This window comes from Rutilus rutilus, assembly GCF_951802725.1.
Source record: "Rutilus rutilus genome assembly, chromosome: 20".
Lineage (NCBI taxonomy): Eukaryota > Metazoa > Chordata > Actinopteri > Cypriniformes > Leuciscidae > Rutilus > Rutilus rutilus.
The window spans coordinates 23688325-23707781 of NC_140225.1; the positions used below are offsets into that span (position 1 = coordinate 23688325).

Consider the following 19457-nt stretch of genomic DNA (forward strand, 5'->3'; position numbering starts at 1 on the left):
TTTGGCACACATAACTTGTCTCTCTTCAACTCACCACTTACATTTTCATTAGGCTTTTCCATATTTATAAAAAGCCCTGAGTTAATTTAAAATCTAGATTTTATTCTGTAATTAGCAGCCAGTTTACACAGCCGTAATTAATGTCCACATTTGTCCCATAATTGTTTTTTTTCTCCCTTTAACCAGATCATCTCATATGCACAGCCTTGTGTGCTGTGATTTTTTTTTTTTGCAAGCCTTTTTCTCATTTATAATTCCATTCTTCTCTTCATTTTCTTTTTCCTCTGAACTATTGTTCTCCTTTATGCATATTTTCTTATTGCCTCTGCTTGGCTCTGTTTCTCCATTCGCTTTCCCTCCACTCTATCTCTCCTCCCCCGGCTGTTTATGGTGTTCCTGCACTCCTCTGCTCTCTGTCTCTGGTTCTCTGGATAGCGTCTGGGACAGGAAGTGAGCTGAACTGGGATTAAGGGACATGCATGTGTCTGATCTATCCATGCATGTCAAAATGCAACAGTTATTTTTACTTCAGTTCATGTAAATTTAAATTTTCCACATTTTAAGCGCCTGTTGCATGTTGTTGATTACCTAATTGTCCGTCAATTCCTGTAATGCAATTTTATGGTAGCCTATTGGGAAATTGTACAGCACTGCAGATAAATATTTAAAAAATATGCAATTATGTTTTGAAATGATTGTGCATTTTTTGCATCCTTGTGCACCTTGAACATGTAAACCAGGTAATTTTTTACGCAATGCGCACAAGCATACCAAAAAGGGACGTGATTTAAAGCACTTTTTACATGGAGTTGTAACCATAACCAAAAGGTCATTCTCATAGATTGGTTTTTCCACCACAAAAGGATAATTTAGACAATGTTGCATCTCAAATATATTAACTTTAACAAAAAATTTAATTACTGCAATGCAATGAAACAAAAAGCTTTTCATTACTGTTTTTAAACCCTCATACCGTACATGCACAAAAATCTGATGGACAAGCCATTATTATTTTCTGTGATAATCAACATCATTGCATGATAGAGCTTAAATTTTGTTTAAGCTTTAACAAAAACATAGGCTTTTCATTTCTGTTTTTAAACCCTCAGACTGTACATGTACAATTGCATCCTTAGAGTTTGATTAAATGTCAGAATGTTTCCCCACATTGTTTGTGCTACAGACATGAATGATACCTCAAATTCTGTGGCTTTTGAGGAGAGCTGCACTATTTGTTTTCTTAGCGATCTGACAGTTTTAAAACCTTTTGCTACTACAAATCGTATGCTGGCAGACACCACTTTTCCTCAGAAGTAGTTGCCATCTTAGTGTTTGCATAGCTGCGTGTATGGTTATTCATCTCTCTCTCCCTGTCTCTTTCTTTCAAACACACACCTTTTGTTGTGGCTGGTTTCCAGTGGTGTCTGCATGTAAATGAGTCCTCAGGAGAAGTCATGGCTTAGAGCATTAGAATGCACAGGGGAAACAGCATAGATATGTCAGCGCTTAAAGTGGTTTTGACCTGGTGTGATCTTACCCATCCTACAGCTGCCCTGTCCTTTCACAGCTATAAACAACAGAGCAGAGCAAGAGAGAGCAGGCCCAGTGCTTCACAGGACACATAAGATGAAGGCTCTTTATCACAATACTCTGATGTAATTATTGAACCATAGTGGATGCTCTACAGATATTATGTGAAAAGCACTGGCATAGCCAATGTAGGAAAGCCAACAACATTATTAAAGTAAGTGTTTAATATGACATCCCTGTTTGTTGGTTTATAGAATACAAGATTAAAGGGGCTATATGTAAGAATTTTCATGTATTAATCACATTTATTGCCTGTGTGAACAGCTTGTAACAAAACACCTTCCCCGACTTCCTAGGGTGTCTAAAGCCTGTATACTGATTTTTATGTGACGTTTCTGGGAAAATCCAAAGGATGTGAAGTTTACGTGCATTCCTAGCCTCTCTTCCGTTCTATGACACATGAAACAAATACTTACAAATACAATGTTTAACATAATGGCGAAAGAGCCATTATATACTGTAATGTCAATGTGCCAGGGAAAGAAAAGGGATTAATTAAAACTAGCCTCACAAGTAAGATCTATATGGTCTCTCAAATATAGGCTACTTTATAATATCATCATAATGCAATTTGAATACCTCATCTGTTGACATGATGCAGGTGAATTGCAGAGCTTGTGCAAACATATCCACATTGCTATGATCAGATTCTTTCTTAACTGCTGTTTTCTCTCCACTGTCATTTGTGCGTTTATTTTGTTTTTTGAGAAGAATGCGCACAGCACATATTTACATATTCATCTAAACGTTGCTCTCAGCACCGTGGACTGTGACGGGATATTCGTTAACAGTATATCACAGCAATTATTTACAGCAAGGTATTTACAACTTCTTTTTACTTCAAAGCAAAGAACCAAAAAGAACTTCTCCGTGAGTATAATGGTTCCTGAAGGCATTGAAGGCACTGAAGACGAGAGTACTGAAAGTACTTTTAAAATATGTTAAAACATCTTGGTTACTGTGGTAACCCTTGTTCCCTGATGGAAGGAACAGATGTTATTTCAATTGACAAAAGGGGTTTCAATCCCCCTATCACTGAGTTTTACACTACGGAGGCCACATCCTACCCGTAGGAAGGAACATGTAGAACACACACATGGACTGACCCGTGGTGCAGTGCTACATATGTAATAATCTCTGCGATAGCCTCTAGCTAGAGAGGGATGGAACTACTACAGGCACAGAGACAGGGCAGAGTTGGATTCGGTCAATTTGATGGCACATCTCACAAATGAGCATGCACAGTCAGTTCTGAACTACATGAATACATTCAGGGGGAAGACAGCGGTTCCACTGAAACAATTTTAGAGGTTCCTGGGGCATATGGCATCCACATTCGCGGTTACGCCGCTCGGATTGATGAGACTGCTTCAGCACTGGCTATAAAGCTGAGTCATGAGATGGGCATGGCGCTGTGGCACACTTTGTGTGACCATCACACCGAACTCTCGCCAAACTTTAGCCCTTGGTCAGACATTGCTTTTCTATGAGTGGAAGTGCCAGAGACTGAGGAAACTGCTCTTTTATTGAAAGCTTGGGTACCAAAAAAAATACTTTTTTCAATGAAAACAAAAGATTCTCTGCCTTCCTCCAGGGGAAGGAGTGGTGCGATCACCACCTCCTGGTTCAGAGCAGCTCCCTCCATCTCTGGGTCGCCCACCTCAAGGCCGTTTGATGAATGTTTGGAGAGGTTAGCGGCGACCTGAGGGACGGGCTGCGTCGCCTTCCCTTGTGAGGTCTTGACATTGCGGTGGGGATGTTATCTCTGACCGTGCCAGGGCAGGTGTAGAAGCTGCAGGGGGACACCCTCTGCGATGAGCAGACTGGGGTCCAGTCCTGGTAGCAGTGGTATCAAACTTGGGCAAGATGTGCTTAATGGCCTCTGTCTGCTTTTGGACTGCAGAGAACTGCTGGGCAAAATCCTCGACAGTGTCGCCTAAGAGGACACATTGCGAGATGTGGGCGTTGAGAAAGCTCAATTTGTCAGCAATCTCAGCAAGGTTCAGCCAGAGATGGTGTTCCTGGACATCATCTGGTCGAGGGCCCACGCCGTGACCTTGGTCACCCAGAGGGCGAAGTCAGTCACTGTATGCAGTTACTGCATCAATCCCTCGTGCAGTTCTTTGAGTGCTTTGGCCTGATGTACTTGCAAGATGGCCATTGCATGCAGGGCGGAGGCGGCCTGTCCAGCGTCACTGTAAGCCTTAGCAGCTTTGGATGGGAGCCGCGGTTCCTCTAGGTGCTGGCACTTTGCGGGCACAAGTGCACCGCAATCGCATGCTCCTCCTGTGGAATGGTGGCCCCACCATCGATTTAGCATTAACCAGCACTTTTAAATTTGCTTTGATGTCAGACACTCTGGCTCCTGGCAAACATGTGACTATGGTGGCTGGTGTCTCTATTTTCACATTCCGTGTAATAGAATTGCCATTAACTAAGGTACTTTCAACAGGATTCTTAGTGGGTGCATCACTGAGTGGAGGAAACCTGTTGATGTTCTAATCGGAACGTAACAGCAGTTTTTGTCCCTCAACTATGCCGTCTCATATTCACCCAGTTGCCCTGCTGCGGAGGCTCTACAACAACAATGTACAGGGTTAGCTAAGCTAGTCGCAGCCAAAGCAGTGGCTAAAGCACTTGCATTTATGAAATGTGAATCCCTCACCACTGACTGAGAAGGTTATGCTATACATGTGGCAGGCAGTGCAAGTGAAGATAACAGGAGATGACATGACTCACCTTGTTTGTTGACTGATCCGACTCACCACAGTTGTTTGATGGACTTGTAAAAGGCGTGAGAGAGAGAAAAAAGATGGTAAGCACGGGATGGCAGGTTAACAGGCTAGAGGAATGCTAACGTGTTGTGCTAGTGATGTCAGATTAATGTGACAGACAATATTACATAATATCAGATATATTGTGATGATTAAGTTATATTAAACAATATAAACTGCAAGGAAATTTAGAAAATAGAGAGTTATACAGAGCTACAAACGCAATCCACTCAGGCAGACACTGTGTAACATTGAAAACAGGCTGCCCGGCAAACGGGCCACCGAGGGTAGTGAAAGTGGAGGAAGCTGTGAAGCGGCGTCGGGCAGAAAAAGGTGCTGTCCATGACTTCTGGGTCTCCTCATGCACCCCCCCAGGAAGAAAGGCACTGTGGCAGGATGTGGCTGTGAACTGTGCGGTGCACCCAGGAACCAATCATCCTGATTGGGACAGAGATTGTGGTTGTCAGACAAAGCCAAGAAATGACCGCATCCAGAAACAAATGGACGGAAAGGCATCTTTAAAAAGATGTTCACTGCCAGTGCTTGCTCTTTTAGGGAAATAGGCTCTTTTATGCCGAAGCGCCCTGGGTGGGAATTGCTGCACTTAACTGTGCAAACAGTGACTGGCGAAACACTGCTGAATGCGCCATTCAGTTCCAGCCAGAGGGAGCTCCTCAGTGCATTGCTCTTTTTATCAGCTCTTTTAGAGGTGAATTGAAGAGTGATTTCTGTAGCACAGACAACCACTCGGCTCTGAAGAAAAACCTAATGAGTGGATGCATGCCGCCATCTAATATACCCGTATGTGTAGGGGAATGGCCTGGCATGCAAATTCCACTCTGAATTTCCATTGGCCGTTTTTTTAAAAACTGATTGGTGACAAGTGAGACTCCATTTGTCAGTCAACATAACGTCATAGTGACTGACAGATAGTGAACCGTTATTTTAACAACTTGTAATATTTCACAATATTACTACAAATTGTTACTGTTTTTTGACCAAATAAATTATATATATAGTTAGAGATATAGCAAGATTGTGATGATCAGGCTGCTTATCATCATAATTTAGAATGAAGGAATATTTTCAGTGGGTACAAGAGAGCAAGAGAATGGAGAAGATGGGCAAAAATGACCCATTTAAAAGTATGAAACAAAAGCTGATATCTTTTTCTAGTCTTTCTGAATGGTAATATAGTAGTGTGTATGTTTGTGTATGTAGCAGAATCATCTCTGTTCCACATCAGGAGGAAGTCAGGCAGGCAGTTGAGAACCCCACTTGCTATTTAGCTAGAATATATTTGAAGTCGATTTACTTCCTTTCAAGAAGCTTGAAAATCATGATGCAAATTTGAAGGATGAGTTTCTGCACAAAACCTTGATGTGTAGGCATTAGTTGTCAAACTGTGGCCCTCCAGCAGTCTGACGAAAATTCGATAAAACAGCAGGAATTTTTGCTCTGTTACATGTTTTGATTGTGGAAAACATACCCAGTAGCGAGAAGTTTGCATTTCAGACACTGCTTGCTTTGGCCCACACAAATTTAGCAGTGAGGAACAAAAATTAAATTTACTTTCTGAGGTATTTTCTGTGCAGCCATCCAACTGAGATAAAAACGCTGTTTTGTTTGCTCATAAAACTTTTACCTAATAAGCCAACAGCACTGTAGTGCCATCTCGATTCACTACCTAATGCATACTGCACACAAATCACCAGTTCTATTTGTGAGGTGTTTACAACGACTTAACTTGCTGCTTAACTACCATAGTACAATGCATCTTTGAAGAAATCAACTAGTCAGCCACTCATGACTGTTTCTCAAAACTGTATTGTCGCTAATTTATTGTTCAACTAAGTTGGTAAATGATGTCATGCAGGTGCTGTGATTGGTTAGCTGGCCCAGTCTGTTGTGATTGGCAGTGCTTTAGCGCTTGTTCGGGAAATGTCATGCACCTTCATAATTGCGAGCTCTATTCAGATGTAAATATTAAAGATTGCGTCAATTTCAAACCATTTCGAGCCTGATTCAGACCCTGACAATGTTAACGAACAAGAGGATCATGCAGAATGGATTTGCTGATGTCAAAGTTGTGGATCGAGTGGCCCATGGTGGCGGTGGGGTTATGGTATGGGCAGGCGTATTTTATGGACAACGAACACAGGTGCATTTTATTGATGGCATTTTGAATGCACAGAGATACCGTGACGAGATCCTGAGGCCCATTGTTGTGTCATTCATCCAAGACCATCACCTCATGTTGCAGCATGATAATGCACGGCCCCATGTTGCAAGGATCTGTACACAATTCCTGGAAGCTGAAAACATTCCAGTTCTTGCATGGCCGGCATACTCACCGGACATGTGACCCATTGAGCATGTTTGGGATGCTCTGGATCGGCGTATATGACAGCGTGTTCCAAGTCCAGCCAATATCCAGCAAATTCGCAAAGCAATTGAAGAGGAGTGGACCAACATTCCACAGGCCACAATCAACAACCTGATCAATCTATGCGAAGGAGATGTGTTGCACTGCGTGAGGCAAATGGTGGTCCATAAGGGCATAACGTTTGTGTGTTAGGGAGGTCTAAGGAGTAAAATGTACTCAAATTGCAAGAAAAAATGTGGGATTAAACGGGTTAATAGTGTGGAGGAGCGGGAAGTAAGGAAGTTGTTGAAGTCCCTGCCCGAACACAGCTCAGTGGGTACTGACATACTGGACAGTAAAGTACTTGGCCTGGCAGCTGACTATGTTTGCGGTCCGTTATGTCAAATATTAAATGCATGCTTAATGAAAGGTGTTTTTCCCACTATCTGGAAAGAAGGTAAAATGATTCCCTTACCTAAAATGGCAGACTAGCACTCACTGGGAAGAACAGTAGACCTATTAGGCTACTATTCTCCCAGTTCTTAGTAAACTGATGGAGAGAATAGTTCACTCACAAATACTGGAATACTTTGAATGTAATGGCTTGAACACAGATTTCCAACATGCTTATAGACATAACCATTCAACTTGTTCCGCCCTTACAGTAATGACAGATGACTGGCTCAAGGAAATGGCACAAGCCCCTGCCCCTTTTGTCTCAAAATGTATTGTGCCCCTCTCTGATAAATGTAAATAATAATAATTATTAAAATAAATATTATAATAAATAACAATGCACTTATACACCATTGCCACTAACAATAATAATACAAACAAATATGAAAAAAAGAAAAGAAAAAAAAAGCATTTTTGGCGGAGGTTAAGTGGTAGGTGGAGTTTCCTTTGCAGAGCTATGTACGCAGCAGTTCGCCGCTAGTCTTCACACTGCACAGGCAGCAGGTAACATTAAGCTAATACGGAAAAGTTACATTTATCCTACCATGCTACTGTAAAAGTTGCGGCAGCATGTGAGTTATGCTTAACAATCATAAAAGTATAACTCCATTTCAGCCGCATTCTGAGTCTGACAATGTCATTCGTTTTTATCCAAGGCCATAGCAAGTGTTATTAGCTTGGGGAAATACATCTAGTGAAAGGAAATTTTAAGTCCATGTCCAGCTCTAAATTGTAAGGAATTTATATCTTTGATTTCATAGTACACTTTACAACAAGGTTCATTTGTTTATTATTCATATTAACTAACATTAACTAATCATGAGCAAAACATTTGTTAGGCTACTGTAGGCCTATTTGTTCATCTTAGTTAATAATAATACAACTTTTAAGTGTTTGTTCATGTTATGTCACAGTCAGTGCATTAACTAATGTTAACAAATACAACTTTTGATTTTAATAATGTTTTGGTAAATGCTGAAATTAATATTAACTAAGATTAATAAATGGTGTAGATGTGCAGTCCACATAGTTCATGTTAACAAATTTAACTAATAAAACCTTATTGTAAAGTGTTACTGATTTCATGATAGCTAACACTTTAATGAATACATACATAAAATGTATAACATCAACATAACTAAACATGAATTCCTCATAATTACCTACTTGATTCTCTGTTTTGTTTGGTAAAGTAAATAATATTTAGTAATATTATCATCATTTCCCTATTTTTGTTTGATGTGTTATGCATTTCAATTGTATCAACATCTTTTCATTGGTAATGAAGAGAGGCTCTCTGACCTACTGCTGCTCTCCATCGAGCGAGATATTCCAAATAATTGTGAGGAAGTCATTAAAATATATAAATACACAACAGACAGACGGGTACTGCTTTAAATACAGGTGATTTATTTAAAAAATAAATGTTTTTTAACAAAAGTGCCCTTTTTGGTCCTTCCGCCCCTGCCCCTGGAGGTCTGTGCACGCCACTGATCTACACCAAAGATGAGTTTGAACTTGTCTGGGGAACCTATAGAACAGGTAGATAAAGTAAAATTACTGGGCCCAATAATAGATAGTCAGCTGTCATGGGCAGAACATATTGATATCATAGTGAAGAAGATGGGTTATGGTATAGTGAGTAAATGTCTTTCTTATGTCCCTACACAGATCGTGGGACAGGTGGCTAAATCTTTAATTTTATGTCACCTGGATTATTGTGCCCCTGTATGGTCATCTACATCTAAAGGTCAACTAAAGAAATTACAAACTGCCCAAAACAGAGCTGCCAAGTTAGTATTACTTTGTCCCATCAGAACAAACACTATCAGTATGCACCGTCGACTTTCATGGTTAACGGTGGAGAACAGGCTGGTTTTCAATACAACAGAATTTTTTAGAAACACTGTCTTTTCTTCTCAACCCGCTTTCTTATATAACCATATTGTTAGGAGTGATCAGGTTCATTCTCATTTGACTAGGTCAGCTCATGATGGTCAGATGATGTTACCACGCCCCAAATAAAATGAATGGTAAAGTCTCTTTGAAGTACCATCTGGAGAACGCACTATTTAAATTTGTGAGTAGGGAATGGACATATTTACTGTATGAATGTAATAATGAATGTAATACTGTAATAATTTATTCTGTATAAATGTCTACAATGTTTTACTGCTTTTAGATTATCATTGTTATGTGATTTATTTATTTTTTTATAATTTGTGGACCCCAGGAAGACTAGCTCGTTTCACTTTGGTGACAGCTAATGGGGATCCTTTTAACAATAAACAATAAACCAGTATAACAAAAAGTGTTTATTAAAAAAAATGCCAACCCTACCTTTAACATATGATGAATGCACTAATTTATTTTCATAAATTTGCCACTGGTGGTGTTGAACAAATCTAATGACACTGCTCAGTCTTGCATTGTGCCATTGGGTTGACTGGCCCATAATTGCTGCTTGCAGCTATATTTTATCCTTTTTGTTTTTGAAAAGAACATGTTTGAGATGATGATAATAATAGTACATAATGTTCTTTGTCAAGGAACTGAAAACTGTAGAGGCCACAAAAAAGCAAAACAGCCTTTAGTGTGTGTTCACCTGCCACCTACTTATCTTTCTGAAAATTGACTGTCGTGACTTTTTATTTGTACTTTTTTTCAATTCCCACTGACGCCATTTCATTTTCATTTTCAGACTGCATATATTTGTTGTTCTTATCGTTGAAATAAATAGGAATTGTCATTGAGAAAAAATGAAATAAGATGGCACCATTTCTCTAGAGAAATAGCAGAAATGGAAATCTCTGCTCTGTTTCCTGGATACTGCTGTTTATATTAGTTGCAGTGCATATATATACAGCAGTCTTACCTCTGTTCCATGACAGTTTTCCAGCATCCCTCCACCACCCCATCTCCTCAATTCTAATTAATTCTAAACCAACCTGGGATCGGGGGAGTACTCTGGGTTCGGGCCAAATTCTGAGCTCGGAGCCCTCTCTTTGGATAACGCCAAATATGCATAACCTTTACTCTATTTAGTTATATGTAAGTGTGAACTCGTGAAACAAAAACAAAAAACAACAACAAAAACAAAAACAAAATGGCACAGATCAGTTCTTACTACAGCTTTAAAAAAAAGTTGGTGTGGAAATCTGAAAAGTGGATAGAGGCAAGATGTGAGAGAACACAATATCAGTCTCAAAGTTTCTCACAATCAGTCATTTAATTTAACATTACATTTTAAGGCTATTTTTTTGCTACCTTCCAAACGCTGGCATCTCCTTCAGGAATTGCTAAAGTAGTCAAATTACACTGATGAGCCAAAGCATTATAACCAGTCTCGGGTGAAGTGAATATTATTGTTCATCTCCTAGCAAGGCCACATATTAAGGTCTGGGTAGATTAGATGGTGAGTCAACAGTCAGTTCTCATAATCAATGTGTTGGATGCAGGAGAAATGGGCAGGAATAAAGAGCTGAGCGACTTTAACAAGGACCACATTTTTATGGCAAGGCGACTGGGTTAGAGTATCTCTGAAACAGCAAGGCTTGTGTGCTGCTCCCGGTCAGCAGTGGCGAGAATTCACCAACAGTGGTCTGAGGAGGGAATCACAAACCGGGTGTTGGGCACCCAAGGCTCATCGATGCATGAGGGCAACGAAAGCTATTCCGTCTGGTCCAAGTCAACAGAAGGTCTACGTGGCAAAGGTCATACACAATTTTAATGATGGTAATGGGAGGAATGTATCACAACACACTGTGCATCGCACTCTGCTGAATATGGGACTGTGTAGCCGCAGACTAATCAGAGTGCCATTGAAAGCGCCTACAATGGGCATGCGAGCGTCAAAACTGGACCTTGGAGCAGTGGAAAAAGGTCACCTGGTCTGATGAGTCCTGTTATCTTTTACAACATGTGGACGGCTGTGTATTACCTTGGAAAGTGATGGCACCAGGATGCACTGTGGGACGACTACAAGCCGGTGGAGGGAGTGTGATGCTCTGAGCAATGTTCTGCTGGGAAACCCTGGGTCACTTTGGCCATTCATGGCCTCTTTCAGCAGGATAATGTCTACATTGTTCAGGAATGGTTTGAGGAACATAATGAAGAGTTAAAGGTGTTGCCATGGCCTCAGATCTCAACCCAATTGAGCATCTGAAAGATGTGCCAGACCAACAAGTTGATCGCTTGCTAACGTCTTGGTGCCAGATACCTCAGAACACCTTCAGGGGTCTCCAGGCCTCGGCAGGTCGCCGCTGAGGACCAACAGCATATCAGGCAGGTGGTCATAATGTTTTGGCTCAACTGTGTATATTGTTTTTGCACTTTCGCATGTCTGATATGTCTTGTTTTCTCTGTAAATGAAAAAGTATTTGTGTATGTAATGTTTGTCACTTTTAAAATATGGCTGTAAATCATGCTACTAAATCTGGTTTTATGGGGAGATGAATCTGTTAGTGTGGGGTTAAAAGAGAACAGGTCGTGTCAGGGCAAGTTTGGTAGTGACACGTTTCCTCTCCCTCATGAATAATATTAACTCATGTGCTATCAGAGAGCATGCTGGGACGTGCGTTGCCTCTGACCACACAGCTTCTATCTACATGTTAATTTAGAACATCATTTTTATCAGCGCTGCTGGGAAGAATCTCTGGGTGTTGATGGCCTGCAGGGAAACTGTTCTGCTCAAAACCTTCTCATATCAACCTGCTCATATATCTATATTTTTTGCTATATCATAGGTGATTCAGGTAAAAAATATTATCATATGTGCATAAATGATGTATGTATGCACCCATTGGAGATTCTCTATAATACCACCCAATAACGGCATGCACATTTATATAATGTTTATTTTTGGTACTTCACTTTTTGAATAACAGCCATTCATTCTCAACTCAGAAATGTGTAAATTAACCTGTTAGATATAGCCCAAAACAAAGATGGAAATTTGCTTGAAAAACAACTTAAATAATAATGTAATAATAACAATAATACTAATACTAATACTAATACATACACTACTATTTATGAATATATTCTTAAAGCTTTTTTTTTTTTTTTACATTTTACATTTATGCATTTGGCAAATGCTTTTATCCAAAGCAACTTACATTGCATTTCAAGGTCCACATTTACATTCTCATCAGTTATTGGTCTGTTATTGGTTATTGGTCTGATTATTTTAATGTTTTATTGTTGTAATCTATTGCATGTTGTTTAATGGGTACTTAAAGTTTCAGCTATTTTATTTAATAATAATATTTATATGACTACATATAATAGTAATAATAATTATAATAATATGCAAATACTTTCCAGCAATTTCTTCAGTTTATTGCTGTTGTTGTGGCAGTCAACAACAGCGCAGCTTACCTGTGCTCATTTTAATTTTGATTCAGTCGCTATTTTTACCCCGTTTTACCAATGGGTTCCTATGGAGACCGTAACAGGACATCATCCAAATAGAAGTTAGAATCCATCATGGTGCCGCTCATCATTTACTCAGGAAAAAGGTGGATATTGGGAATATTCCATATGTTGTGCAGACCCATACAGACATGATCAGAAATGAGATCTGCGTCCATGTGTAGCCATCACCATTTGCTCTGGTGTCTGAAATGACCGCATAAATCAGAGGATGGAAGCTGTGCTGGGTTTTGTTAAATGGTCATTTGATCTAGCTTAAAGGAGTGATTTAGATTCAGGTAAATATGGAGTAAATTTGAAATGCAGCGCAAGTAATGTTTGTGTTCATGAACATATGTTGGCAGTTGTGTAGGTGGATGCTGTTAAATTGTTGTGTGTATCTGATGAATTCTGATCTGCCACAGGGCTGAATGTCATTATGGATCCGAACAGGAGCTGATTTTGCTCTCTCTCTTTAATACACAGCAGAGAGTGGGTGTTTAAAACAGTAAAGTCACTGCCTGCATAACGGCTGTTTTGCACTTCATAAATCTGCCAGGACTGTCTGTCTCTCTGTTGAGTAGCTCATACCTCTCTTTTTGTTACTTGCTCTCACTCTTATTCTCTTTCTCTCCTTCCAGGCAGAAAAAAAAAATAGGTGTCAGATGAAAGTCTGAAGTATTTAGCTTAGACCCGATGAAGTCAGTCAGGCACAAAACTGAACTCAATTTTAGCAGTGCCTCTTGTGATAGATGTTTTAGACAGAAATCTGTTTATACTTCATCTGTCTGATGCACATAGATCTAACCCATCTGCAAATCTAACCCATCAGCTGCTGCCGCTGCTGCACATGTAACATACATGAATAAACCCCCATAGCAGATCTATACAGGTGGAGCTGGGGAAGGTGGAGGGTTTCTGAAAGAGCGCTGCAGACTGCTAACAGCAACACTATAGCCCATTGGCTGCTGATGCAACAACAACCAATCAGCTGTGCTATGTAGATAATGATGTGATCGCTACCAAATGAGTCAGACCTATCAGCCCGCACCATCTAGAGTTTCATGCCTGAACTAGGTATGCCCTGAGAATGGAACCTATGACCTTGGCATTGCTAGATCCCTGCTTTTTTTTTTTTTTTTTGCTATATGAATGCATTAAATTTACATAAACAAGGTCACACCAGAACCTTTAAACGCACAAAGCAGTTTAATGTTCACAAAATCAGATGTTTTTTTGGCTTTTTATTTACTTTGTATTAGTTGTTTCCTGTCATGTGTTTTTAAACGAATATTTTTCAACCGATGCTGGTCAATTGTGCTGTCAATGTGAACGCATGTATTCTAGCAAGCTCTTCAGAAATCTCATCCACTTAAACACCTTGATAACGGTAGGTGGGTCTGTAACATTCATTGCAAATGTAATGCCGGTGACATTTCTCACTGATTCCTGTCACGTTTACAACGTATCAGGCAGCATATCAATGTGCAAATGTAATAAACACACTCACCCTGGACAACAGTTGAATACAGTTGTAGCATTTCCAAAATCCTTTGTGCTTGTTCAGGTTACTGTACTTTTAAGTTTAGTTTTTTTCTTACTTTTTTTTTTTATGAACAGAGAACTTGGTACAATATAAATTATTGATTTGCAGTCACTGATTCTTATCATACAGTATATATTTTTTGCATTTAATTTTTTATACTTTTTTATTTAAAAGTATTCAGATAGGCCTATATTAAATTGCAAATATATACATGATCTGTAATACTTAGGAAGTAGTAGGTTGTTGCTGAGCTCATTTGGTGTAGTTTTTGTTTTTATGGTAACAGCAACAACTCATCTAATTAATCCTCTGAAGTACTATGGGTAAAGTAGTTCTTCACTGGAAATTTGACTATTTGTATTTAACAATTATTATATTATTTATTTTTTCAAAGCTGAAAATTGTAGCTTTTAAGCTGTAGAATTAATCTATAACTTAATCTCAGAACTTCATGTTCTCTGCCATTGCATTTACAAATTAGATGGTGAATTTTAATTTCATGGCAACTTTAAAAAGAAATCTGGAATCTACATTCATGCTCTATATCTAATAAAAAACTGTTCCTCTAGATGCTGTTGTTATTATACTTGGATGTGTGTCTTGGTGTGAAAATAATAAATGCTCTTCACACGATAAAAAAAAAACAAAAAAAAAACATGTGCCGAGTAGGTATATTTCGAAAGGCTGTTTATTTCCTGTTGTTATCAGAGACTATTAAAAGATTTGAGCCTATCATAAATTCAGATGAATTCCTCTGCATGAGTCAGTGGCTGTATTCAGATGTGACAGCTCACTGTTTATTTATGCTTCAGTGTTTTCTGTTTATTCTTCATCACCACTGGAAATTTTTACTGTCATTGCAGTTTGAAGCACTGCAATGCTTTAAATGTATGTTATTGTGTGAAAATCAATAATAAACACATTCTAACAAAAGGCATAATTTTCCAAAAAAGTCAATTTCACATACATCAATGTCACCTTGTTTTTATTGCTTTAGCAATGTCTATAATATGCACAAAACCTGTTTGTTACTTGTTCTGTCTCAGTCAATACTCAGTCTGGCCCTCTCAGAAAAACAACATGGGTTCAATATATCATTGAAGTTTTCTAACATCATACAGTAGTTTCTGTTTCACTGACAGCTGTTGATCCATCATATCTCACATGAGTGTCTTAAAGAAGTGCACATTCCTGCAGGAGTCAGAGTTCAGTAGACCAAGAGGCAATAATCAATCCCTTCAGCCCCAGCATTCCTCCTTTGAGTCCACACTTTGATGACGAAATATCCAACAGTCTGTGCTGCACTATTTCTAAATATTTAGTCATTTAATGCTGTTTATCATTATGGTTTGGATTCAGCAGTTATATAATGTTTGTTGTATTTTGTGTAATTTATGTGTTGAAGTTTGAGGTCGTCACTGATTTTGAGCCAAATAAATACTGCACAGTTTACTTACCCATGCATTGTGAATAAGTTTAACTTTATTTATTTACTTATTCATTTTTGTAGAATATAATAATAATAAAATCAAATTGCATAATGATTTTAAAATGGACAATTTTTTTTTAAATAATTGATAAATATTTTAGTGCTTAAATATTAGTATTCATGTAATTCTCATTGTGCCTTAAATTATACTGTGTATGAAAGTTAAATATGGTAATACTACTGTTTTTTTCTAATAATTCAATGGCTCGTCATCAATTATTCCTTACATAAAGACTTCTTCTGAAGCTCTGTTTATATTAAGCGTACACTGGCAATGACAATTAAAGGTCCCATTCCATGGATTATTTTTATTATTTTATAATGTTTCCAGGGGTGCCCTTATAATGTTAGTATGTTTTTTAGATCAAAAATGGTTATAATTTAGAAATAAAAGGCATATTTCCTAGCCTGATTTCATTCCCTGGTTTGAACACTCTGTTTGAAGGGGCGTGTCTGCTGTGAGACTTCAGTGTAAACGCCCTCTGCTGTGATTGGCTGACATGCTTGCATATTAAATATCTGGCATTACATGTGGAACTATCTGGAAAACTTTTACTATTACAGCTATTATACGTTTTTACTATTACAGCTATCTGGATTAACGAATCATGAGAAGTTTTTTAAGTATTTAGATCTATTACCATCACATAAAAGGTTGCAGTGATGAGCACTGAGCAGATGACAGCCTGTTGATCGCGTGAAAGATCTTATCATTGCAACGCAGTTTCTGCACTATCACTAATGATTTCACCAATGCAAACATGAGGCATATAAATACAGTAAGAGCTTCGTTGTGCAGTGTAACAGCGTCATTGATTTCATAACGAGTTTTGGCAAGTGTCCAGATAAACTCGCGCTGTGTGATTGATAGCTTGGGCGATTGGAAAGGGATTGTTCTTTGATCGCTTTCTGTATATTAATCACAGTTTAAGTAAGATTATTTTCATCCTACTAAGAGAAACGAACGATGTGAAGAGTGATCGCTACTTCCATATTAAATCACTACTTACCGCTTGCTGGAATATAGTTGAAATAGTCCCCTTCGTCAGTATGAAACGCTGAGAGAAGTCTGCTTGATATTATTCCAGGTTAGAAAAACAGTCCGTGGTGAAATGGACAGAGCAAACTAACAACTTCGAATTAAACTTTTGCGGTATCCGATTATAGATAAACATCAACCACGTCTGTTGACATTTCGCCATCAATACGCCTGTGTTCCTGTGGGCGGAGGTTACGGTTCTAGTGACATCATTAAAGCAGGATGTAGAGGGGTGTAGTCCAATCCAGCCGTTTTTTGTAGTCAACTTCTGTTAAATAAAATATCTCGCTTGGCATTGAACTTTGAGCTTTATAATTTTACAGATATTATTTATACTCTAACAACAACATTACACACTAACTAAAGTTTGAAACATGGGATCACATAGAACGGGACCTTTAAACGTCTAAATTTCATGTTCATATTGTAAGAAAAGCTTTGGGTGCTGATTACGATTACGTTCACAAACTGATGCCGTGTTTTCTGATGTGTGTTTCAGCTGTGACCAGTGTGAAGTTATGGGCCATCGACAGACAGTGCTTCCAGACCATCATGATGAGGACAGGACTCATCAAACATGCAGAGTACATGGAGTTATTGAAAAGGTGAGCAGCTGTCTTGTCATGGAAGTGCATCTCTTTCTTTATCATCTGACATCTTAATTTGCATAATGGCACCCAGAGAAGAGAGCATGGGGCATATTTTACATATTAAAGACAGAATTATCAATTCTGCATTGTTGGGCTCCTGAGCCAAACTGGATGAAAGAAGTCTTCATCAAAGACTTTAAAGGCACTGAGGCAGAACAGAGAAGTTTCTTGGAAGCCACAGAATTCACTGCCACAGAAACTCTCTATAGCTCCCAATCTCCCGCTCTCTCCGTCTTATGTATTAACATGTGAAAAACGAATAGTAATGCAATGGTTTTTAATGAATCATCTAATGTGGTTTCATCTAATGTTAATGATATTACCCCATCCCTCCAGCTGTATTTATTATTTGAATAATTAGACCTAATTTTGTCAATTATGCTTTGAACCCACAGCCATTAACACACAAAAGCAGAGTACATGTGAATGCATTAGATGCTGAGCAGAACTTTTATGCAATTTATGGTTCTGGTTTATAGGCCAATATGAAATTCAGGTTTCATATTTAGTTCTGAGCTAATCCAGGCTCATGTCTACTAAGAAACATTGTGTGTGTGATCCCATGATTTACTACTTGGCTATTTACTATTGGCTACTTAACCTGATACTAAATACTTGGATTGTTTGATAGATTTATCTCTGTTTAGTTCGGAATGCAAAATGTAGCCTATATAAAAAAAAAATATATATATATATATATATATATATATATATATATATATATATATATATTTGTAATTTGTTTTTCAACTGAATGCCAGCTAATTTGCATGTCCTGAATTATCACCATTGACGTCAGGAATCAGGGAATGATTGACATTTCCTAAGATCTGAAATTAATTTTTTAACTGCGACCTTGGCCATTAACACTACCTCTGGGGGAGTGAGATTCTCATACAAAAGGCTGTAGTATAAGAATGGCACATATTCTTAGATGCAACTAGGGCTGGGACGGTTACCGCATTACCGCAATACCGCGGTCACGTGATGCCTACTGCGGGTCTGAGCTCGTCACCATCATCACCGCAAAAAAAAAAAATATATATATATTTTTTTACACACTGGCCTTCACATGTGTTCACGTTGTGTCTAATGACATGGATTCATTGATTCTAATGACATGGATTGTGTCTAATAACATTGTGTCTTACATGGATTCAAGGTTTTCTAAACAAAACTTATCATCAAAAGATGGAACAAATCCGACCTTTCGCAAGTTCGCAAGTTGTTTCATGACACATAATAACATTCCATTCGTAGGCTACTGACTATAACCCCTTATTTACACTCTGTGGCGTGTTACGCTGAGACGCGGCTACCGGAGCTGATCGCGCCCACTCTAGTCAATGCTTGTGTTTACAACAGCCATGAGAAGCGTCTCTCAGCGCTGCTTCGATAAAGATAGGCGCCTAGTCTATTTTCGACGGACGCCGCGTCCAAGCCACACCGTAAATAAATAAAAAAAGTAAAAGCAGGACCTCAGCTTTTAATTGCACGTGCTTATTTAACAGAATTCTCTCACGTGAAGACCGCATTTGTCAACCCTCGCGGAGTCGCGGCAAGTGCACACTCACAGCACCAGAGAGTAATATTGACGGCACTTGCAAGAAAATGGATAAGTAGGCTACATAATCAAATTCACAAATATTACACCGTTTAAACATTATTAAAAATACATAGGCTACTGAGTTACTAAAACAATATTTGTCAAAGAATACACTTGTATGTTCACAGTTTGAACGTTCTAGTTTCCATTTGTTTAATTTCAAGATCTGAGGTGAATTATCCATTGTTGCTTTTACAGCTACAAAGCTGGAGCACTAAACAATATTCAAAGTCACATTGCATGCTTTTAACATTAAATAAAGCACATAAACACTACCAGAGATTATCATTGACACACTTTGTTTGTTGTTCCAGCCGCGACGTCGCAGAAAAAAAAACTGGGGGAGGGGGGGGGGGGGGGGGGTGGTTGAGGTTTAAAGCGGTTTACCGCAATACCGCGGGAATTTCTTGCTTTTCAACCGCGGTAAGAAAAAATCCATACCGTCCCAGCCCTAGATGCAACAGATTCGTGCAATAAACTCAACCCCTCTGGAAATTGGAGGGGAGCTGTAGCTCTACTAAAGGTGGGCG

The 19457-nt window shown here is 38.8% G+C and overlaps 1 protein-coding gene across 3 annotated transcripts in view; it reads left to right on the top strand.

The window, feature by feature from the left end:
- The window catches only part of prkg1a (protein kinase cGMP-dependent 1a), an 87003-nt gene that overhangs the window by 33337 nt on the left and 34209 nt on the right, over window positions 1–19457 (top strand). For all 3 annotated transcript variants that reach the window (XM_084390644.1, XM_084390643.1, XM_084390645.1), the window contains exon 4: window positions 17171–17276. In XM_084390644.1, coding sequence (XP_084246770.1) covers window positions 17171–17276 — 106 coding nt within the window. The remainder of the gene's footprint in view (window positions 1–17170; window positions 17277–19457) is intronic.